This window comes from Neofelis nebulosa, chromosome 12, assembly GCF_028018385.1.
Source record: "Neofelis nebulosa isolate mNeoNeb1 chromosome 12, mNeoNeb1.pri, whole genome shotgun sequence".
NCBI lineage: Eukaryota > Metazoa > Chordata > Mammalia > Carnivora > Felidae > Neofelis > Neofelis nebulosa.
Genome location: NC_080793.1, coordinates 66,757,039 through 66,782,307, shown reverse-complemented (window position 1 = coordinate 66,782,307; position 25,269 = coordinate 66,757,039). Strand labels below are relative to the sequence as shown.

At 43.0% G+C, this 25,269-nt stretch overlaps 1 protein-coding gene across 1 annotated transcript in view; it reads right to left on the bottom strand.

The window, feature by feature from the left end:
• Positions 1–23,729, bottom strand: part of FBP2 (fructose-bisphosphatase 2) — a 30,845-nt gene extending 7,116 nt beyond the window's left edge. Inside the window, exons 1-5 of the mRNA XM_058695521.1 lie at positions 23,444–23,729; positions 18,698–18,860; positions 16,554–16,646; positions 5,304–5,444; positions 2,977–3,114 (exon numbers count right to left, since the gene is read on the bottom strand). Of these exons, the coding sequence (XP_058551504.1) occupies positions 2,977–3,114; positions 5,304–5,444; positions 16,554–16,646; positions 18,698–18,860; positions 23,444–23,613 (705 nt within the window). The 5' untranslated portion in view covers positions 23,614–23,729. The remainder of the gene's footprint in view (positions 1–2,976; positions 3,115–5,303; positions 5,445–16,553; positions 16,647–18,697; positions 18,861–23,443) is intronic.
• Between the last annotated feature and the right edge of the window lie 1,540 nt (positions 23,730–25,269).

Sequence of the window (25,269 nt, the reverse complement as noted above, 5' to 3'; positions counted from 1 at the left end):
GTACTCTTTCATATGGCACCAGAGACTAAATTGATGCAACTTTTGTGGAAGAGTATTTGATAACATTAACATGTTAAGTGCTCATATACTTTGATCCAGTAACCCCAGTAAGCAATGTGCTGTGCACATCTACTTGCACAAGGTCACGAGTGTACACATTTGGGCATCTCCATTGCAGCTCTGGGTCTCCTGGTGGAAAATCAGAGGCAAGCAAAGCTTTTCTCCATAAGGAATTAGCTCATTCTGTCCTCTCAACACAAGGCTGGGCAGCCCCTTCAGTCAATGCCACAAATCTGTCTGTGCTTGTGTAGAACAATCTTCAAGTCATGAAAGAGAAAATCAGGTGAGACTAATATGCTCTACCTGATCTTAAGGGGTGAAGGGGTAGATATGGAGATGGATGTGCATAATCCCTCCCGCTGTCCCAGCTCAAAGAATAGAAGCAACACTGAGCAGTGGTCATCCCTGGAAAGAGCAACTTGGCTTGGGGTATGGGAGGGGGGAGGCTTTTGCTTTTAATTTTGTATATTTCTGTATGTTTTACATTTCCTCATCTTAGATCACATTTTAAAATTGAAGTAAAATTCACATCAGATAAAATTAACAACTTTAAAGTGCATAATTCAGTGGCATTTAGTACACATTCATAATGTTGTGCAACAATGACTGTCAGATTACAGAACATTTCCATCAGCCAAAGGCAAACCCTATACCCATTAAGTAGACCCTGCCATCCCCTCCCTCAGCCCCTGGCAACCACTAATCTGACTCTATACCTTAACCTTGTCCTTGCATCTGGCTCCTTCTGCTCAGCATAAATGTTTCTGAGACTCACCCATGCTGTGGTATGCAACAGTACTTCACTCCTTTTTGTGACTGAATAATATTACCGTGTGTGGATGTACCATCACTTATTCATCCATTCTTCAGTTGATGGACATTGAATTGTTTCCATCTTTGGTTATTATAAATAACGTTGCTATGAACATTTGTGTATAAGGTGGGGCTTTGTGTGTGTGTGTGTGTGCGTGTGTGTGTGTGTGTGTGTGTGTGTGTGTGTGTTTAAATCCCTGTTTTCAGTTATCCGGGGTATATACATAAAAGCACAATTGTTGGGTCAAATTGTAATTCTATGTTCAACTTTTGAGATATATTACTTTTTAAATTTTGTTAACAAGAATAGAAATCAGAGTTTCAGTCAAGTAGAAACATTGCAAACTATCTTTTGCCTTCTTCTTTGGACCTTTCTTTTTTGTTTTTTTTTTGTTTTTAATTTTTATTTCTTCATTTGGGGGGGGGCATGAATGAGAGAGGGGCAGAGAGAGAGAGAATCCCACGAGGGGCAGAGAGAGAAAGAGAGCAGGAGAGAGAGAAAATCCCATGCTGACAGCACAGAGCCCAAAGCGGGGCTTGAGCTCACCTGATGAGGGGCTCTAGCTCATGAGATCATGACCTGACATGAAGTTGGATGCTTAACTGACTGAGCCACTCAGGTAACTCTGGGCCTTCCTTTATTTAAAAATAGTAAAAAGTACTTAATAAAATAAAACAACAGCTTCAAGCCAACACCCATCAGGCCAACCTCTCCTGCTTTCATCTCTGCCCCTCTCTCTTCACAGAGAATTTTTGAGGAAGGGGGCACAGATTATTTTCCCTAATTTTCTTTTAATTTCTTTAAGGGATCACTGCAAACCTCCACTACAGCCAGGAGGATGCCCACCACCCTGTTGAGTGTATTCCCATTTGTCCAAAGTCAAAATTCCTTTTTGTATTTTTAGGTAGAAATTCTGGGATCCAACTCTAGGTTTCATTCTGTTCTTCTGATCAGTCAGAATTGGACGCTCCCAAGACCATCTGGCACTTGAGTCAAAATGGATCATTGTTTTTACATCCAGAAGAAAGTACCTCCCTGGACTCTCAAGCATTGCCTGAGAAAATTATCAAGCATTCACACTAGTTTCCAGCCTTTGCATGTAGACTAAACTTTCTGAAGCCAGAAAGCGACTTTCCCTAACAACTAATCCCTAGTCTTCAGTTTATGGAACTTGTAAGGGATTTTATGTAAAAGTAAGCAAGCAAAACCAAAACGTCCTATAGGCAAAACAATGCCTTTTATGCTAAGAACAGATACATAGTAAATCTCAGGTTTCACATTAAAAGGCAACTGGAGGATTCTGGAGATTTGCTTTATATTGGGGAATAGGTACCTTCCTTTGCTGTTTAAAAGGGTCTCATCTTTGATTCCGTATAGAAATATTGGTTAATATGTTGGGCTCAGCAGTCTACCATTTCTGTGATAAGTGAACACTGACTTTTTAATTCCAATGACATGCCCCAGAGTTTGGTGAAAGAGGGTCCCACTTGTAAACAAGCTTGAGCCCCTCTTCCAACTTAGACCAGAATTTACACTTCTGGTCTAGAAATTCTTTGACTCTGCTCCCATGCCTGTCTTAAAAGCTCTCTTAGTATGGTGGACATACTGACTGCAGTGTTTGGGCTGCATTAACAGCCACATGAAGTCTAGAACGTGGTAATCCCTTTGAGAGACAAAAAACATCCTAAAGCTTGGGGTAAACACAAGGCCCTGATACTAGGGCATATGAATGGGACTTTCAAATAGAATTAATTATTCCATCTAAAATGGAATGACCAGAATATACATAGGTGGTAGCTCAGTAAACAAATGACTTGAGAAGTTCAGGCCTGAATCCTGAATTTTGAAAATGTAGTCTGTCTTCTTCATAAACAATGTCTCCTAAAAAAACTAACTGGGGAATTTTATCTTGAGTAGGTAACTTTAGCTATAAAAGACTTTGGTCATTTATGAAGAAAGGCAGGGTCAGTCATTCTCATACCAACCAGAGCCATAACCAGTGGCACCGACCTCTGTCAGCCAGGCTCCCAAAGCCACCACCCAAACAGGGATCCAGTGAGGCAGCATTCTCCCTGCTACTGTGTTAGGCTTCCTTCACTCACCTCTGGAAATTTCTTCTTCTGCACATATTCCGAAGTGCCAGCATCAAAATACTTGGCATAGCCCTCATTCAGACTGAAAATCTTCCCTTTCTTTTTTATCTTGACATCTTTTTCCACCAGGATAAATTCACCGAGAGCCTAGAAAGATGAAGAGAAACACCTGGAAGAAGAGAGAAACCAGGAAACAGAAGCCCACAGCACACTGCCGAGCAATCAGAGAGCATCAGAAAATGTGGGGCTGCTGGAGGAACCCAGGGGTGCCACATCCTTCCATAGCTCCACCAGCAAGAGATGAAATAATTCAAAGGAAAGCAGGAACGGTTCCTTGGTAATGTTCACTGCCTGCCCAGTTACTCATTTATAGGGAAGCTTGCAGTATTTATCCCCCAAGTTCTCATCCCCAGTTAATTCCTAATGTTTCAAGGGAGTTTTTGGCCATAGACAATGAGAGGAAGAAGTTTCACGGATTGGATTTGTCATAAAGGTGGGCGATGCAGTTGCCCTACCAATGGGTGGTCCATTTATGTAAATGACTCAGTCTTAGAAACCATTAAAAGTTCCTGATATCCCAGTGACTCTTACACAAGTTAAGGAGAAAATCCCTTCCATCAGAAACTGTATTCACTTGGCATAAGGAGTAAAATGGATAAAAATTTTTAAAATCTTCAGAATCATTAATAAAAATGTGGCAGTGCCCCCACTGTGGTTGCTCTGCGGGATATCCCCAGTGTACCCCTTTATCTGAGTGCTGGTATTATAAGGACATCCCTCAGGTACCTGTTTATCTGAGTACTTATGGATGTGATTAGGTGGTTGCAGGTATCACTTTGAAAGGCTAGATATCTCTCTAAGTCACTAAGAGGAAAACCAGGCTTGGAAATGTAAATCAGCTTTAATGAACTTCAAAGACTAAGAAAGTGAAAATCCCCCACGATGACAGCTCACAGCTGGCAGCTAGACTAGAAGGTTCCTAATAAACATAGGAATTTACAGTCCAAGAGTATAAAGAGGCAAGACCATGTTGACCATGTCTGAAATAAGACAATGATAAGAATACTCAACAGCCACAAAAGTAACTAAGCATCCCTCTCTTCTGTATGTGATGATTGCTTCTTTCCCAATGAATCTCTACCCTCACTTTAATCTTCCCACCTCCTAGATAAAAATTATTGATATACAATCATTAATTGTGCCCACTTCTAGACAACTCCCAAACCAGAACTAATCCTCTCTTTCTTGAATCCTCCTGAGATCAAGCAAAAGCCCACTTGCTATATAGTTAAGTCCATCCCAACTCCCTCCTACCACGACACTCTACAGTTCCTCTAGAACACATCCTCCCTTGTTCAGTAAACCCAACTTCTTTTTATTAGAGGCAAGTTCTTGGTGGTTTTTAGTTCATGAAATTTAATAACTTGCTGTGGACATTTGTTGCTTTGGAACAGCCCAGTGTGGAGTAATACTTCCTAAAAGCAGCCTGACTCCCTTTGAAGAACTAACTCTCCTCAGTGGATGCCAATCTAGGAAGACTAGACTGAGCCTCCTCTAGCTCAGTTCATGCATTTGACTTATCTTGGCAAATTAAATTCTCCTCCCTGGCAAGTGAACCTGGAGTGAGAGACACAGAATCAGAGGTAGTGTCCAAACCAGACTGGCCAAGCTGCAAGCCCATTCCTGTGACTCCTGCTTCCTGGTCCTCAAGACCTGCCCATTTCAGCTTTCATTTTGAGCTTTATCATTAATGCAGTAACATCCTTTACTTAATTGGGAAGAACATGTATGTTAGAGGCAGTCCTACAAACCCAGCTGTCCAATAGGGTAGTCACTTAAGTTAATTAAAATAAAATAAAATTTAAAACCCAGTTTCTTAATCACACTAATCACATTACAAGTATTCAATAGCCACATGGGGCCAGTGGCTACCAAATTGGACAGCACAGATTATAGAACATATCCATGGTCACAGAAAGTTCTATTGCATGGTGCTGCTCTAAAAGTCCATGTTACTGTCTAGACATTGGCAACATTATGATTTTTTAAATCATTGTATTCCCATAAGCCAAAGAGGTTTAACACATTTTTAGATTAGAAACTCCTTATGGACAGGGTCTGGGTTGATAGGACAGACCCCTAGGAACCCTTCAAATGCCCTCCATTACACAAAAGTCTTTAACGTTTTTTGATGTTGGTGTTGGCTCACCAACTAGACTCTCTGGCCCCAAAAAGCAAGTATTAAGAATGACCAGAAAATTATCCCAGGGGACTGGAATTAAAGCACAGAGGCACATGGAGTCCTAAGTACTGATGCTGCCATATTGGGTACCTACAGGGTCAAGCATGAAGAGGTCCACTCCCTGACCAGTGGAAAGAGCCACAAGGGTTGCACTGCCATAGAGGGCATAGCCCGCAGCCACAATATTTCGGCCTGGCTGCAAAGCATCCTTTTCGGAAGGCTCGTCGTCTGAGGTCTGCGGAAGAGAAAAGAGGAACATGGTGTGTTATTGTCTCTGGACAGAACCCTTTGCCAGAGGCCGCTGGCACTGAAGGAAGCGCAGTTCTCAGCATTTTGAGCTGAAGCACATGCACCTGGAGGGAATGAGCTGCCATATTAATGAACAGTTCTACCTGAGCCATTTTGCAAAGGCCATTCTTGGACTTCTCCCTGGTTTCTGAACACATTTGTCTGCATCCTGCCAAGAAATCACTCAAGATGCTAAAACCACAGCCTCTCTTCATAGTCATAAGCAAGAGGGAAAAATCTTTATCAACTCCATTGTGTAGATGAAGCACTCAGAATCTAAATGTTTGGATAACTCACCCGACATCAAGAAGCCTCAGAGGTGGAGTCAAACCCAGGCAGCCTGGCCCAGGGCTCTTCCCTGTTCCATGTGCTGTACCTTGAAGGCCTAGTCCTTGCCTGCTCCCCACCTCCATCCCCACACCGCAATGAGCCCATGTCTACAGTTCGGAACATTTTCTTCAGGAAGCCTCCCCCTTTGCCATGGCAGCAATGCAGGTGTGAGTGAGAATTCAGAGACAGGACAGGTGGGGATGCCCAGGAAGAAGCAACAAATATTCTCGATGGAGGGACAGAGCTGCAGCTGAGACTCTATTTCATAACCCAGTTTCCCCAATACCTCTCGAAGGTTCCTTTCCTCCCCTCCTCCTTATGCTCTAAAAGGCAAGTTTATCAAAACTTATGAGTTTGGTGGGGCATCTGGGTGTATCAGTCGGTTAAGTGTCCAACTTCAGCTCAGGTCATGATCTCATGGTTGGTAAGTTTAGGCCCTGCATTGGACTCTGTGCTGATAGCTCAGAGCCTGGAGCCTGCTTCGGATTCTCTCTCTCTCTCTCTCTCTCTCTCAAAAATAAACATTTAGGAGAGCCTGGGTGGCTCAGTCAGGTGAGCGTCCGACTTCAGCTCAGGTCACGATCTTGCGGTCCATGAGTTCGAGCCCCGCATCGGGCTCTGGGCTGATGGCTCAGAGCCTGGAGCCTGCTTCCGATTCTGTGTCTCCCTCTCTCTCTGCCCCTCCCCCATTCATGCTCTGTCTCTCTCTGTCTCAAAAATAAATAAATGTTAAAAAAAATTTTTTAAAAATAAATAAATTAACATTTAAAAATTTCTTAAAAGTAAAATAAAAGAGAAGAGATGGAGGTCAGGGGAGGTACCCACACAACATCTTGAAACCAGTGAGTGATAAAGCTGGGACAGACCCACATCTCCCAATGCTAAGCCAGCATCCTTCATCCTTCAACACTGTCACAGAACATGGGGCTAGTTTGACCGTTGCAAACAAAATCCTAACAACTTGATTATAATTACCAAACCTTACCCTTCTTTAAAAATGGCATGTTCCTTTTAATAGTTTTTCCTTTTCCCATCTTACATTCTTTTAAATAACTTTTTTTTTTTGCAAATAATTACATTTCCATCTGACTTGGACACATATTCAATAAATTGGCCTTACTTCCAGATTTACTGGTCACATACAGATTCTGAGAACCAGACCCCAGAGCAGATTCTCAAAGTGGACCAGCAGCATCAGTATCCCCAGGGATCTTGTTAGGAGAGCAAATATTTGTCCCCCCCCCTCCCCCAATCTGGCTAGGCCTACAGAATCAGAAACTCTGGGCCTCCAGAGTCAAGCTTCCAGGTGATTCTGAAACATGCTAGTTTGGGAACCACAGCTTTAAAGAATGAGCTCTAAAGGCTTTTCAGAAAATTGAAAGGTTTTTAATTAAAACTTTTAGTCTTCACCATTGATGCTCCTAAAACACCTCCATTCGGCCATCAGAAGGACCACATTTTCTGTGTATGAAACTAGGGTTCCTTCCCACTGATTTTTCCCTGACCAGAGGCTGTTCTATCTTTGAGCTGTGATCCTGTAGCCCTTGCACAGGGTAGCACCCTCTCGGTGGCCCTCTGGCCTCTTTCCCATGGCTGGAGGAGAACCACTCCTTCCCCTTGGCTTCACTAGCTTTTAATAACAGGTAGAACTCTCTGGTCTAAAGAAATAACAAAAAATACATTCCAGATCCCAAAACTTCCCTCTAGCCATTGCCCTATCTCTGTCTTCATGTAGATCCTGGAGTCTGAAATGCCTGTCTACAATAGCTGTCTTTCTTCTCCTGCTACCACCGCAGGCTACCAGCTGTCCACTCTATCAGGAGCACACTGTCCAGTCCTCCTGACCCAACCCCTGGGCAATGTTGGGTCCCTTGACTACTGTCACCTTCCTAGGTGAGAGACATGGGTCTCTCCTAAGCATCTGTCCACTTCCCTCTTTTCTGGACTGCAATATTGTGATTTATAAGAAATATGTATTTGCTCCTTCAGATGACCAAAATGCATTTCTCCTATATATTTGGTTTTTGCCCACAGTCCCTGGCTCACAACTTCCAAAACACTCAGACTTTCCTAAGTGTTGAGAGTGATGAAGGTGTCTTTGTCATGATGATGAGTGACTTTGGGACAGCACCTAAGAAGGAGGGCTGGTTGCCCAGAGAATCAACCACGTGATCACGTGATTAGAAGGCTGGAACTTTCTTCTTCACCCTCTGACCTCCTGGAGAGGTGAGGAGATGGAGATTGAATCAATTGCCAATGGCCAGTGATTTAATCAACCATGCCTATGTAATGAAGCCTCCATAAAACCCGAAAAGGACAAGGTTTGAAGAACTTCTGGATTGGTAAACATCTGGAGATACAAGGAAAGTGGTGTACCTGGAAAGGACAGGGAAGTTCTGCACCCTTTCCCGCTTACCCTGCCCTAGGGATCTCTTCCATCTGGCTGTTCCTGAGTTATATCCTTTAATAATAAACTGGTGATCTAACAACATGTTTCTCTGAGTTCTGTGAGCTGCTCTAGCAAATTAATCAAACCTGAGGAGGGGGTCTTGGGAACCTCTGATTTATAACCAGTCAGAAGCACAGGAAAAACCTGGGCTCTCGACTGGCATCTGAATTGAGTTGCTGGCAGGGGCGGTGGGGGGAGTCATTGGAGCTTTCAATCTATAGCATGTTGGTCAGAAGTACAGGCTTGCCTTGTAGGACTGAGCCCTTAACCCCTGGAATCTGATGCTATCTCCGGATAGATAGTGTCAGAATTGAGTTGATTTCTTGGACACCTGCTGGTGTCTGAGAATTGCTTGATGCTATGTGGGGACCCCATGGCATCCCCATGTTGGAATTGGGTCCAGGAACCTTTCATGGACTTCTTTTGAACTCTCTCGCTGTGCATTCTCATTTGTTTTTGCCATCCCCTATTCTTCTGATCCCTTAATGCAGGTATTCCTCCTGGTTCTCCGCAGTACAAAATGGACTTTCTTAACTGCCACCCTATCCAATGTGGAGACTCTGAATTGCTGTGAGACAGAAAAATTTAATGAGGTCTGGGGTAGATGCCTGACCCAAACTGCCCCAATCACAGTCTACCCAGAAATCCAGATTTGGGGCTAGAACACTCTGGTTTATGTCAACTTGGGAGCTGTGGGATGGCACCTTTCTTCTGCCATTGGCCAAAGAAGCAGAGAAAACTTGGTCCACAGAGAGAAGGAGTGAACTGGCCAGGTGGCAGGAAGGCAAGATAAGAGACACTTTTCTGGTCCTAGCTTTCCCTGAGGCTGGCCATATTCCTACCTTGGAGTTTCCTAATCCATTCCTGCCATTCCTGCCATTTACACCAGAGCCCTAACTAATAAAGCTCTCTTCTTAGTCTGCACACTGCTCTGTAATCTCACCCACAACCAGAGTTCAAAGCCCTACACACACTCCCAGTCCTCCATCTTCATCTCCCCTGAGAGCCCAGCCTCGGAGTCACCTGCCCACCAGATATCCCTAGTCAGGTATCCCACAGATACCCCAAACTCAATATCATCTAAGATGGAATTTGTCTGCCCCATCTCAACCCCAAAATCCCTGCTCTTCTGCCATTGCTTCCTGTCTCAGCAAATGGCACTGTCATTTGCCCAGTAGAAACCTCAGGGTCACCTGCCCCTCCCTTTCCCTGACCACCCTCCTTGCCCTTACCCCATGCCCTCCACTCACTGAACCCAGTCTCTCCTAGCACCCACTCTTCACAACTCCATGGCCTCCTCTCCATCCTTACCATCACCTCTTGGCCCCAAGTGACCTTTACCTCCTTCCTGATCCCCCAACTCCACCCTTGCCCCACTCTGATCCATGTCACTTCTTGCTTAAAACACGTTATTGACTTCCCACTGCCTCAACGTCTGATATTCTTAACTCATTTTACCAGGTATTCCGTGATCTGTCCCCCACTGGTTGACCAGCCTTGTCCAACACCATCCTCCACCCCACACCCAGGCCCCACACCGGAAAAATACCGAGCTTCTTTTCTCTTCTTGAACATTCCACCACCCTGCATCTGAGCTCCAAGAATCTGTATATGACCTTCTTTCTAGCCAGCATGGCCCAATCTTTTCTCCTCACACCTTCTGCCTGAGGAACTCATAGTTAACCTTCACATCCCAGGTGAAGCATCATCTTTCCATGGAGGCCTTCTCTGACCTCTTGGTTAGTCTTCCAGGTACTTAGTGCTTCTCCTGGGAAGCTCCCAACACACCTTCATTAGTGCTGTTTAATGTCTGCCTTCCTAAATAGATTATAAGCTGCATGGTGGCAGGTGCCAATTGTCTTGTTCAGGACTGTTTTCCCACCATGAGGTGCAATCTGGCACATGGTTATGGCATTCAGTTGATTCACACATGCAAACATCCATGCAAGTTAATACATGTGCATATATATGCATGCATACATACATTTTCAGGAGCATGCTGGACAGGCAATTGCAAGGCATTCCCAAATTTCATCAACCTCTTATATAAATTTAGACTTTCCTGAATTTTAACCTTTTATTTTAAAATAATTAAAGATTCACTGGAAGTTGCACAGATAGTACAGAGATCCCATGTACCTTTCATCCAATTTCCTTCAATAGTTGCACTGTAAATATTTTGCTACAGTACAATATCAAAACCAGGAAATTGGCATTGGTATTAAGTCTGTGTACCACTCTGTGCCATCTTGTCACATGTGTAGACACCACATAAAGACACAGAACTATACCATCAGGCACAGAAGTCTCCCTCATGCTACCCCTTTATGGTCATTCCCACCCTCCGCCCCTCCTTGCTATCCCTAACCCCTGCGACCACTGATCCAGCTCTATAAGTATGCCTTTTAGAAAATATCACATAAATGGGATCATAAAGTTTGTGAACTTCTGAAATTTTTTACTCAGCATGAAATCCATGAGATCCATCAAAGTTGTTACATGTAATGATAGTTTATTCCATCTTATTGCTGAGTGGTTCCCCATGGTATGAATGTATCACTATTCAACCATTCATCTGTTGTAGGACGTTTGGGTTATTTTCAGCTGTGGGCTATTACAAATAAAGCTGCCATGAGCAATCACGTGCAGGTTTTTGTGTGGACATAAATCTTCAATTCTCTGGGAAAAATGCAAAAACTGCCAAACTTTTCCTGAGTGGCTGTGTCACTTCACATTTCCACTAACAATGCATGCCCTTGTAGCAGTTGGTATTGTCACTGTTTTCTATTTCAGGGGTTCTATTAGGTATGTAGTGATGACTCATCATGGTCTTACTTTGCATTTCCCTAATGGCTAGTGATGTTGAACATCTTTTATGTGCTTCTTTGCCAAGGAACTTCTTTTCACCTGTTTGGTGACACGTCTCTTTATGTTTTATGTTCTAATTGGATTGTTTCGAGTTTTTTACTGTTGAGTTTTGAGTCCTTTGTCAAACTCTCATTCTGTAGCTTTTGCGCTCATCCTCTTTACAGAGTGTGCTTTTTGAAGAATTGCTCATCTAACTTGTCCAATTTATGCAGGTAGAGGTGTTTATAGTATTCCCTTTTTATCCTTTAGATGTCTCCTTTTTTTCAATATCAAAACAACTCTGAGATGAACAGTCTAGTGAACAAATACATGTTTCCCTGATTATTTTCCCCAGAGAAATTCCAAATAATGAAATTATTGGGTGAAAGACTTTTGATATATATTGAAAAGTTGCCCCTCAGAAAGACTGCATTAACTTATAGCTTTACCATCAGTGATAAAAAGCATTCACTTTAATTCAACCTCATGAACATAAAAGAGCACTATCTTTTCAACTTGGCCAATTTGGTGACTGAAAAAAAAATGATATTTCTTTTGTTTTAATTTCCATTTTTTATAGTTAACAAAGTAAACTTCATAGCCTTCTTGTCCATTTTTATTTCTTATTTTGTAAGTTGCCTGTTTCATATCTTTGCATATTTTTCTCTCAGGGTGTTTGTATTCTTGTTGTTTATTGTAATACCTTTTTACATATGAGAGATATTAATGCCATATATTTGTTACACCTATTTTCCTCAATTGTCATCTGCTTTTTAATTTTATTTACAGTGTCCTTTTCTTTTGCAGTGCAGTTTTTCTAGTAATTGAAATTATTAACTACAGCCCACATTATTTTCTTCTCTTGTCTTTATGGTTAGATAGAATTTCCCCTACATCAAAACAAAGCCAGACAAATATTATTCTGTTTTTGCTCCAGTTTCATCTCCCATCTCTCCACCAAGTCCATTAAACCATCTGTAATTTACTTTAGTGCATGGAAAAAAGAAAGGCTCATTTTTTTCTGGTTCTGAGACTTCAAAAATCTACTTCACATTAGTAATCTCTATTGCCATGACACTTCTCCCAGAAAATCTCAGAATAGTTTGCAAATGATTTGGTGTTATCTTTATCAGGTGTTTTTTTTTTTTAATGTTTTATTTATTTTTTGAGAGACAGAGCACAAATGGGGGAAGGGCAGGGAGGTAGGGGGACAGAAGATCCAAAGCAGGCTCTGCACTGACAGGCTGACTGCAGGGGGCCTGATGCGGGGCTCAAACCCATGAACTGTGAGATCTTGACCTGTGCCAAAGTCGGATGCTCAACCAACTGAGCCACCCAGGTGCCCCTCTCAGGTCTTTTTATTTCTTCCTACCCCAATAAAATATCTAAATCTGTCACGGGTAAAGGAAGGGATGCATCATATGGCAACTTACCAGTAAAGTTAGTGACAATTGCAAAGGCTCAATTGCCTTGGTGGTGGTAGAGGGTATGGAAAAGTAGACTATTTTTCTTTTTGTTGAGGTATAACTTAAACATAGCAAAGCACACAAATCTGAATTGTCCAGTTCAATGAATTTTTACATACATGTAGTATATATTCATGTAACTACTGAGATTAGCTTGCAGAATATTTCCAGGGCACCTGGGTGGCTCAGTCGGTTATACATCTGGCTCCTGACTTCAGCTCAGGTCATGATCTCACAGTTTGTGGGTTTGAGCCCTATATTGGGCTCTGCATTGACAGTACAGAGCCTGCTTGGCATTCTCTCTCTCTTCCTCTCTCTCTGCCCCTCCCCTGCTCTTGTCACTCTCCCTCTCTCTCTCTCTTTCAAAATAAATACACTTTAATTAAAAAAAAAATTACAGAACATCTCCAACAACCTAGCAGTCTCTGGATACCTCTTCAGTCATTATCACAGCCTCCAAAGGTATCATGTGGACATCAAAAGGATAATCGCCTTTGCCTGTTTTCATATAAATGAAATTACAAAGCATGTGTTCTTTTGCATCTGCTTATGTTTCACAACATTACGTCTTTGCAATTTTATCTATGTCTTTGCATTCAGAAACTTCTTGTTCTTTTTGATTGCTATGTAGTTTGCTGTTATATGAATATATCACAATTATTTATCCATTCTAATGTTGATACACACTTGGGCTTTGTTTTCTAGTTAGGGGCTACTGTGAATGATTTGTGCATGTCTTTGGGCAGTCACAAGTGCTCGCTTATCCTAGGTGAGTACCAGCAGTAGACTTGCTGGGCCACAATGTATTACTACATGTTTATCATCACAGGTGCCATGCCAACCTTTCCAAAGTATTTGTATTACTTTTTACTGCCGTCAACAATGTACAATTCCAGTTTCTTCATCAACACTTGGTATACATTTTTCATTTGAGCCATTCTTGTGGGGATGAATGATGTCTCATTGTTTAACATCCATTTCCCAGATGACTAACGACTTTGAGCATCTTCCTTGTGCTTATTAACCAGTTGTGTGGAAAATATCTCTTTAGTGAAGTGCTTATTCAAGCTTTTGCCCATCCCTTTGATTATACTGATGGTATTTTTTTATTGATTTGTAGAAGTCCTTGATTTATTCTGCATAGGCGTTCCTTGTTGGAAATATGTATTGAAAATCTTTTCTCCCAGTCTTTTCACTTATCTTGTCTTATGATGAATGAAAGTTCTTAATCTTAATGAACTACAGTTTATTAGCCTTTTTTTTCATGGTTAGTGCTTTCTGTGTCCTATTTAAGAAATATTTACCTTCCCCAAAGTCAGGAAGATATTGTCCTATGTTATTTTCTAGAAACATATTGGTAGTTGCCAGAAGTAGGGGTGGAAGGGTGAGGGGGAAATGAGTGAAGGTGGTCAAAGGGTACAAACTTCCAGTAAATAGATGAATAAATCCTAAGGATGTAATGTACTGTGTGGTGACTATAGTTAACAATACTGATTGTATGCTTGAAAGTTGCTATGAGAGTAGATCTTAAAAGCTCTCATCACCAGACAAAAATTTTGTTTAACTATGGTGATGGATGTTCACCAAACTTACTGTGGTTATCATTTCAATATACATATATTATATATATCAAATCATTATGTTGTTCACCTATTCTAATACAATGCTATACATCAATTAGATCTCAGTAAAATTGGGAGTGGGGGCAAGGAGCTATTAAGAGCCATGATGGCAGAGTTGGAGAGCCTGTTTGAATTCTTGTCCTTCACGTACCAACTGGTGATTTTAGTTGAGTTACTTAACTTCTCTGTGTTTCAATTTGTTCCCCAGTAAAAAAAAAAAAATGTAAAAAAAAAAAAATGGTAGCAGTGTGTGCACCTGCCTCATGGGCTGAGGTGATGAGTGACCCAGGAGCACTGTGCTTGTAGGTGGGCAGAAGAGTTCCTGACTCATGCTCAACAGTCAACAGTATTGGCCACAATGAAAAAGCCAATGTTGAAAGCTACCTCAAAGATACAACTGGTGTCTTTTTTCAGAATCTCATAAAGATCATACCACCTATCTCTTTATTTTTATTTCCAAGCTATACTTCAAAAAGAGAAGTAATGTTCCTTTATACACCTATCTCATTTTGGCTTAACCTTCAAATATCATATTAGTCTTTCACTTTCTCAAACACCAGAGAAAGTGTCTTGGGTCATTTTCTCCTGCTCCCTCAGCAAAATTCTCCTTTTCTCTCTTCACAAGAAAAAAAAGAGAGAGAGAGAGAGAGAGAGAGAGAGAAACACCAACTGGGAAACATTCTCAGAATATTCCTCTAGCCTGGGCTGGGTTGGCTTACATTTGGTTCTCCAAAACAGAAGTAACAGAGCCCCCATCCTGCTCCTTGATTTTCTTCACAGAAAGAAAGCTTAGGCTAATTCACATATTCTGCTAAGGTTAGGTTTCTGCTAAGCTTTTGCCCCTGAAAATCAAATTCTGGCCTCTTTCTTTGGAAAACCGTCAGCCAAGCACAAATAATCGTGCAATATCAATATCTACAGACAACACACTGGGCGACATGGGATGTACCCTATCCTCCCCCACATTTATAATCTAAGAGCATGAAGGAAAACACTCATAGTAAGTTAATTACATACACATTACATGATTAGTGCCAAATTGGTAGCATAGAAATCAGTGATGCCTGTGTGTGTTTGATCATAGTTTAGTGGAAAGAATGTGTGCTGTGGAGCCAGAGGTATGGGCCTCTAAGACCAGCCCAGAGGGCAGATTACCCAACCGAACAATCCTTAAGACCATCCAGAGCCTGTAGTGTCCCTTCGGCCTGACAGCCCCCCTGGGGAAAAGGCCCAGCCATTCTGATTAGAGTGAGGACTGATCTCAAACTGAGATATACTGTGGTCTATGTTGTGTGACATGAAGTTTCTGGTAATACTGGGTGGTCGCCAACCCACCCATAAGATCCTCTGTTGGCAGGTATGTGGTGTATACGCGAAATGGCCCCAAACAGGTCCTAATGCCCAGAGTCTGTGACTAGGTTGCATTACATGGCACAAGGGACTTTGCAGATGCAATTAGGGTCACTAATTTAAAATAGAGAGGTATCATTGTGGATTTTCCAGATGGGCCCAATCTAATCAAATGAGCCCTTAAAAGCAGAGAACTTTCTGTGGCTGAGGACAGGGGAGACAAGGCCAAGTAGGGATATCAGAGAGATTAGAAGCCTGAGCAAGACTTGGCCTGCCTTCACTGCCTTGGAGGAGAAAGGAAACACAAGCCCGGGAATATAGGAAGCCTCTAGAAGCTGAGAATGATCCCAGTATCAGCCAGAAAAAAAACAAAAACAAAAACAAAACCCAAGGACCTCCATCCTACAGCAGAATGGAACTGAATTCTGCCAACAACCTAAAAGAGCCTGGAAGCTAATTCCCCACCCCCCAGCCTTTCGATAGGAAGCCAGGCTGGCTGACACCCAGATTTTGGCCTTATGAGACCCTGAGCAGAGAACTCAGTCATGCCTTTCAGACTTCTGACCTACAGAATGGTAGATACTAAATGGGGGTTATTTTAAGCCTCCAAATGTGTGGTTAATTATTACAGCAGCAATAGAAAACTAATGCAATAAGATTTGAGAAACATAAAGAAGAAACAGAGGAGTCCTCAAATGCCACCTGGAACCTAATACTCTATCTGATATTTGTGTCATTCCCATTTTCTTAAAACCAAGACTCATCTGTCCTCTTATTTTACCTTCCCACCCATGCAGTGAAGAAGGCAGATGGAAAATTACCATATCAGCTCTTCCAATGAGGAGCCCGAGGCCAGAGTGAGTTATGGTTTGCTTACAATGGTGGGTCTGGTCAGTGGGAAGATAGAGGCTAGAACTCCAAACTTGTGGCTCCCAGGCCAGGAACCTTCCAGAAGCCACCAAGAGGGAAAAGGCATTAAAGATCAGACTCACCTTTCTGTAGATGGCAAAGATGGTTCCAATGGAGGCCAGGCAGTCGATGTTAGAAGATCCATCCAGTGGGTCAAAGCAGACCACGTACTTCCCCTAAATGCACAGAGAGAAAAACCACCTGATTGGTGCCCTTCCAACCAATACACTCTGTGAAGTGGCAGTGCATGGTCGGTACCACTACATCAAAAGTGACCCAGAGCAAAGGGATATCCTTACCAAAAACTGCAATTACTTAAGGAGGGCAAAGTGTGTCAGCATCTATGAATCCTGAGCTCGGGGCCAACGTGCCCATAGACAGATGAGTCGATGCCCACATGGGGTGGCGGAAATCCCATCCACCTCCGTGCCTCCTCTGGCTCTGCCCTTCCCTCCAGGGTGGGCCCATGGGGGCCTCATAGCAGTGGAGGGTGTGAGAGGAAACCATGTCTGAAACTGGCACCTGGCTGGGAAGAGATAGAGGAGCCGAAGATAAACCTGAGCGAGCTCTACCCATATCCACAGTAAAGTCAGTAAAGTCAGTTATGGATTTATTCATGATTATTTCTGAACCTCTATGCAGACAGGCTTTTCTCACTGGGGAGCAATTTTGCCAAAAGACTTCAGAAAACCTCAGAACAATGTCCCAGGGCCTCTGGATCTGTCTTATTAAGAGAGCTGGCATGTATACATACGTCAGGAGAATAAAAATACTGTCCCAGGTTTTGCTGCATCCAACCCACCTGTCCTGTGTGAAGGCCAGAAGACAGATCTGGATCTTTCCAGCCCACCCACACCGCTGTCACAGGCTGCTCCAGCCAACATTCCACGGGAAGAAATCATCAGATACTTTTTACAGGCCTCCTGTGTGCAAGGTTCTGGGAGAGCTTTAGTGATGGGGACCAGAGTTTCCTGGCTAATTAGGCTAATTAAATACTGGTAATATAACATCAAGTAAGATGGAAGTCATTTCTCCCACCACTAAAATTACTTTTCCCTGACTTTCTGGTGACTTAATGCCCTAGCTTAAGCTATTTTTTTTTCCCTCTCTCACTGGGGGTGGAGATGGGCTAAAAATGGGATAATCCATAAGTTTGGAAATTTCCCATTCTCTCTGTGGATAATTCAACTGAACCCATTCAATCATTCATGCATTCATTCAACAGATATCTTTTGAACATCTAGCATATGCTGGAAAATGTTCAAAGAACTGGTGTGGAAGTAGGCATAGAATATTCAAGAACCAGCACTAAGACCTGTATAGATCAGGCCAAATGGGGAGGAAAACAATAGATTAGATAGGAGAGATGATTGAGAGGCATGTAACAGTGGGAACTGAAAGTTGAAAATAATAGATGTGATTTAGCTTAAATTGTGTGAGACAACAAGAGTAAAGTGCTTTGCACAGTCCCTGGTATAAGGTAGATGTTTCATACATTTGCTTTTACATTTTTCATCCTCTCAGCTAATTATGAAGAAATGGTCTCCAACACCCAATATATAAAACAAGGCCCAGGCCCAGTATTTACTTTGTATCACAGCTGGACATGGGTTGAATTTTTGGCCACTAGCAAACCTCTGACTTCAATGAACTGTTTTTGTGAAACCAGAGTAGCTACAGACCCTGCCTGGTCATGCCCTGCACTAACCAAGTTTGCCATTGTATTAAGGCAAGAGGGCACAATCTTTACAGTTTCTTTTCTATATTGGCTAACAGTTTGTCAGGAATGAAGAAATCTCTGATGAAACCAGAGCCCCTTGGAGAAGTGTGTGTTGGGGAGAGGGAGAATAGAAGTGGGGATGGGAAGAGTACAGGTCTGCTCTTCCCAGGAGCTCTAGTTTTTACTGGACTTGATGGTTTTGAAACCACAAAAAATGCAGCACTTGTTCCTGGCAAATGAAGACAAAACCCCACCCACTGAGGCATTTTCAGGAAATTACTCTTTACCCTGAATGAATCACCCCCCTGTTGTGGATTTTTTTTTCCACTAGACAGCGTAAGACTTCTAAAAAAGTATGCAATCTCCCCGCCCCCCCCCCCCCCCCAGAAAATAAAAGTTAAGGAATAGGAATATCCCAGGAACTAAAGAAAAGCAACCAGATTCTTCCCAACTCAGTAGTACCATCTACTGGTGGCTAGGGGAACTGCATCCCGTCCCCACACGCACCCTCTTCTCTTTGGGGGTGATAATCGCGTCTTTATTCTCCTCAGAGACCAGGACACAGGTGCCGTAGGAGGACTGGAGCATGTTGATCACCAGAGAATTGGATAACACGTCCAGTTTCTTCACCTCATCCCCGGTCACGTTCACGCTTCCCGCAATTCCATACCTAAGAAGACGAAAGACTGAATGAAATTGTTAAGGGAATCCAAAACTCCATCAGAGAAGCCCAGATGGGGGTGGCGAGGGGGGGGGGGCGCACCTGGGTGGCTCAGTTAGTTAAGCATCCCACTTCTGCTCAGGTCATGATCTCACCGTTTGTGCGTTCGAGCCCCACATCAGGCTCTTTGCTCTCAGCACAGAGCCTGCTTCATTCAGATCCTCTGTCCCCCCTCTCTCTGCCCCTCCCCTGCTTGCACTTTCTTTCTCTCTCTCTCTCTCTCTCTCTCTCTCTCAAAATAAATAAACTTAAAAAAAAAAAGGCCCAGACACCATTATTATAAGCCACTTTTCCCTTCATTGCTGCCAAATCTCCAATTTATACAGACCAAGTGCAACGTGTCTCAAAGCTGTGATTCTCAACCTTGCTTCCTTTACACCGTGAGGATATTGTCATAGCCCCGTATTCTCCCAACAACGCTAACTGGAATTCAATCTTATAAAAATACAAACCTGCAATGGGCAGTGGGAGGTGAAGGGAAAGAGCCAATTCATAAAGTCAGACATGTTGCCATCATTACTAACCCCAAAACTAAAGGACCATGGCTTCCCAGCACAGGAATTTCAAGTATCACCCTCAAATAATGGCCTGGTGGACTGAATGAGAAATTTGCCCTGTGGTGGCTTTGCATTACTTAAGATGGAAATTTGGGGACAGACTTAACTAATTTAATTTTGTTCTTCGTTACCATTTCAAGCGACGTAAGAAAAATTCTATCTAGCTTTATGTTTTAGAATATCAGTATGCAAAGGTCTCCTAACTTCCACCGTCATGGGCAGGGTCCTTCTAAAATACCAACAAGATCACTCTGGTCTCACCCAGAATCCCCAAGTTCCCCATGGTGGACTTAAGGCCTCACCAAGGAAGCCCTGTTCCCATGCTGGCATTGCCTCTTGTCCCACTGACCTCACTCAGCCAGTCTCAGCCTCTGGAATCCACTAGGCACACACTTGTCTTACACCGACCCCTCGGTTGGCTGCCCCATCCCCGCACTCTTCCCGCCAAGAGTGGCATGGCTATACCCACTCAAGCCTTTTTCATCTCAACAGCCACAAAAGTCCTGTGGCCACCAGTACCCAGCAAGATGCTCCTCTCTTTTTCACCCTCACTTATGGTGTTCACTCCACAGGAATGCTGTCTGCCTACCATGAGCTTCTCCCTACTCTCCCTCCTGATCCATTCCAGAGGCTTCCTTGGCCCCAACACCACCAGGCACACCCCTGTCATCTTTCCACAGCAGTTTGTGATCTGTTCATGGGAATACCTTTCCTGGTAGATTATCTGCTCACTGAAGGCTAGAACAGTGGCTTATTATACTGGTTTCCACAGCACCCAAGAATGTGGTAAATGCTCAATATATGTTCACTGAATTATGAAGAAAGCATGGCAGGAAAATAATTTCTCTACATCCCCACACCTTTTTTAAAGCCATGTATTTGCTGAAGGAATCCTCAGGTGGCTCTAACAGGTAGCCCGGTTGAGAACAACTGATGTACCCTAAGCAGGGGACAATTCACTTCCCACCCTCTTCCTTGACTGACAACCTTCCTCCAGGTGCCCTTTACCCTTAGCCCCCATTAGCACCCCTCCTTCCAGAAAGAATGGAAGCACATTCATAATGAGATCTGTCTGACACCTGCTCCAAGTTAGATCATGGATACAGCAGAACTTTATAATCCACAAGACAATATCTTTTACTATTTTTTGAAAACTTTACTGATAATTTTTGAATGGGATATTCTACCACTTTGGCAGAAACCCATGAAGATGCTTCCAGGAGAAGGATTCTAGCATTCCCTTCTTCCTACAGCAATGAACAGACAAAAGAAGAAAAAGCATGAACATTTTTTATCACGTTTGCATTCATTGAGCTTGTGCCTAAAATGTCTTCCCAAAAAAAGGAAGCAAAGAATGAGGGGCTTGAGGCTCCCTAGATGAGAAAAGGGGCAGGAGCATGTGAAAATCCTATTTTCAGGAGCAGAATTGTTCCAGGACAGAGAACGACCTTTTAGCAATATGAGAAGCAATTCCAGGGTCCTCTTAAGATAACCTCAGCATTCTGTTAGAAAGAAGGAATTTCCAGGCAATGGGCATCTCACACTGCCACTTTGGTGTTTCAGTGAGGGGTCAGGAGAAGGATGACATCTGAATTGGCAGAATGTGGGGCTTCTGCCAGCCTGAGGACCCCAGCCTCAGCCTCTGAGAAAATAGTGGATCCTGAAGTCTTGATTCCATGGGCTACACCTGCCACCTAGTGGACATTCAGCAGCATGGAACAGCCAGCGGGCAAATTTCCCCAGATCTAGGCTTGGACCCACTGTAATAATGAGCATTTACTGAGCATTTATTATGGATCTGGCGCTGTTGAAATTATCATCACATGGAGTCAATAAGCTTTACAACAATCCTATAAGTTACGGGCTATTCCCATCCCCTCTGTTTTACAAATGGGGAACTGAGGTCCTACAAGAGTAGACAGTCACATGGAAGGCAGCCAAGTTAAATGAACACATTATCCAGTTCCTGAGTCTACTTCATCTGGACACTCGACAACCACAAAGTTAGAGTTCTGAAGCCGCGTAGTACAACTGTACCACCACATCCACTGCCTAGCTAAGCGTCCTGCACAGAAGATGAGCACATTAAGGCGGGTAAATAATACTGAAAAGCAGTGGAGATGCCCAGAAAATGGCTCTAAGCATAGCAGAGCCATATGCAGGGACAGGTGAAGTCACTACTTAGTGTCACTCAGCACAGCCCATCACCTGGTGGGATCAGGACAGAGGCAAATGGCTGTACCTCGCGTTCATAAAGACCGTTACAAGTAAAGGTTGGCCATTATTGGTCTATGAGGCAATACAGTTATAGCAATACACAGAGATCAGGGAGGGCCGATCATAATGCATCTTTAAATTGGATGTCATTACTGGGTTACAAAACCTTATCCGTTATAAATAAATCCTATAGTTATCTTGTGAGAATTACATCTTGTGATATAACGCTATCAAATTTTTGGTTCAAAAGTACTAAATTGTTAAGAATTACTATTTTAAATTATTAGACTTTATTTCTTCATTTGGGGGAATAATAATAATGGGCCCCTTCACCTTTGGAGAGGACCTTTGCTACAAAAAAAAAAAAAAATGGAAGTGCAAAGAAAGTCAGCTTCTTTTCAGCACAGACTTAAACGACTCTTGGCTGTGTGAACGTTAAGGAAAACCTCACTAAAATTGAGTCGGGAGGCCAGAAGGGGGAACCCTCACACTGTAGCACTGGAGGTCATTGCAGGAAGTGTCAATTCCAGACTAACACAAAAATCCTCCGGGGAAAGAATCATCAGTTAGGGGCTCCTAGAAGGAAGGATGTACATTGCCTCTCCTGCAAGAAATTGACTTGCCAACTCAGCCAATAAGAAACCATTATGGCCCTGAACTCTTGCTTTTCACCAATGGACTTTTGTTCAAAACAGCTCCTGCCAATGTCCTCCTTCATAAAATAAACGTCTTCTCCTTTGTTAAACCAGCCTATGGTTTTTGGCATAGTTCACTTGTCCCATATTGTAATTCTCTTACTATTCCCAAATAAACTCATTTTTGGGCGGTAAAATAACTGACTTATTGGGGTATCTGGGTGGCTCAGTCCGTTAAGCTCAGGTCATGATTTCAGGGTCATAAGATTGGAACCCCACATTGGGTTCTGCACTGGGCTTGGAGCCTGCTTAAGATTCACTCTCTGCCTCTCCCTCTGCCCCTCCTCCTGCGCTCGCTCTCTCTCTCTCTCTCTCTCTCTCACAGTAAAATAAAATAAAATAACTGGCTTATTTTTTAAGGTCAGCAGCTGTGACATTCAGCAGCCATAGTATGAACTTGGCCTTCTTCTGTGCTTGGATAAAGTACTGAAGAGAACAAAGTGGAAGAATGCTCTTCATTTCCTCCTCCTGGACCCAGAACCTCCCAGCTTCCTGCACACCAAGTAGAGAAAAAGATAATGAGTCTCAGAGAAGAAATAAAAAATTGTTTTGAAAGCAAAGACTCCTTCCCTCAGTAAGGACAGAGACGCAGGGCAGGAAGTCATTTTGTAAATGATTGCTAGCTCCTAACACAATGGCAAAGTTCATGGCAATAAAATGCTACTACCTGCAAAAATCATAAAGCAAAATCTCAAGTCCTATTTGCTGTTTCTTTGTGCCATAAGAAACAAGCTGGGATAATACAGTCTATGTTTTTAATGCAACCAGCCACTGAGCTTCTCATCGTTATAATACATGGCAACTGGAAAAATTATATATTTTTTTCTTCATACCATGTCTCCAAGTATTTCGTTCCTTTCTGGAAACAAGTCAAAGGCCCCTTTATCAACAGACAGAAACTTTAAAAGCGTCTTCCCTCCAGAGCACAGAGGCAAATAGCTTTTGACATGGTCGCCTGCCCAAGTGACCTGCACCTGTGGCTTTGCCCACGCCCCACCTGGGCCCGAATCCCTATACATCAGGGGCAGGTCTGTGCACCCACACCTACTCCCCCAGGACTCACAGGTGGGCCAGCCCGGCCTTGCGCACAGCCGAGGATATGGCTTTGATGGCTGTCAGCATGGAGTTCAGCAGCTGTGTGAGCTCCCCGGTCCCTTTGGCCTGACGCCCCTTTTCCATAACGTAGCGAGTCAGGGTGAGCATGTCCGTTTCAAAGGGGCTGCTGTCTGACATGGTGGCGGATAAGTGTTCAAAATCTTCTTCTCCTGGAAAGCCTTGTTTATCTCTGAAATCTGTGGCTCTTTGGTATCAGAGCTGGTTTGCGCTAGCCCTGCCAGGACCTTTAACGAAAAAGTGCCCCAACCCACGTGATTAAGATAACTGGGCAAGCCCTCAAGGAAATCTCTCTGGCAAGGTTGATGTTGAAGGCTGCCAAAGCACCATAAGCAAGCTGTAAATAGAATCAGGCAGCCCAGAAACACACCTACTTTCTTTTGATGAACCTTTTTATTTAAAGATCCTAAGAAGGAGCCATTTAGAAACTGGTGGAAGATGAGAAATCCAGCCACTAAAAAATGATCCCTAGAACCCTCTCATTCAAGGACTCAGAAGGATTCTTTGCATATATCTACTGTAGAATCCAGTTCCCCAATCACTCTAAGAGGCAGACTGGCAGATCTTACCTAGGGTATAGGTCACACAATAAAATATGGCAATCCTGGGACCTCTCAGCCAGGGGTCTTTTATATACTTTTGCAAAGGATGCTTTTTATTTCCAAAAAGACATATGCCTGAGTGGATATCCTTAAAAGCCACCCAAATCTAGAAGAAAAAAATTACATTCCTAGCACAGTGCCTAGCATCAGGTTATTTTTATCAGTTCCTTTAGATTTGCACATCTAATTCAAAAATACTACTTTCTTGGGATGCCTGGGTGGCTGAATAGGTTAAATGTCCGACTTTAGCTCAGGTCATGATCTCACAGTTTATGAGTTCAAGCCCTGCGTCGGACTCTGTGCTGACAGCTCAGAGCCTAGAGCCTGCTTTGGATTCTGTGTCTCCCTCTCTCTCTTCCCCTCCCCCACTAGTGTTCTCTCTCTCTCTCTCTCTCTCTCTCTCTCTCTCTCTGTCTCTCAAAAATAAACATAAAAAATTTTTAGATACTACTTTCTTACTGAAAAGGAAACACTACAGAATTATATAAAAGAAAAAGTGAGAGTCCTCACCACCAGCCCATCTCCCAGCCTACTCTCTAGAAATAACTGAGCTGGTGGGGGTCTGTACTGGTATTAGGCACTGGCAGGGGCCTGGGTAGCATAGACCAAGAACTTTCTCTAGGGGCACATAGACTTGGCACTGAGTCCCAACCTAATTATCTGCTAGTTGTCCTGGGAAAGTTCCTGAAGCCTCAGTTTCCTCTCCTATAAATGGGAATAGAAGTAAAACATCTATGTTATAGAGTGGTTTTCAGGGTTAAAAGTGATAAGATGTGCCTGGCACAGAGCAGGTTCCCAGTACTTGGTAGTTATTACTACCCTTCCAAATTTTTGATGTATATATAATTATTATGTATACATATATAACTCCACTTTATAAAATAGAGGAATATGAATGCTGCTTTGTAGAATACATACATTGGTCTGCAATATGATTTTTCTTTTGATGGTTATTTCAATCAGAATGTGTTCAGCTGCAAGTAAGAGAAAACTCAGATGATTTAAATATTGTAGGGGGCTATTTTTCTCATATTTTCTCATGCGTTCACGAGGAAGTGGCTGCTGGCATTTATTTAGCTCTTCAAAGCTCCATTTTAGGGGCCCCTCTGTCTCTTCTGTTACCCTGGGTCAGCTGGCTTCTGCCTCCAAGCTGAAACATCTTATGAGCACAAAA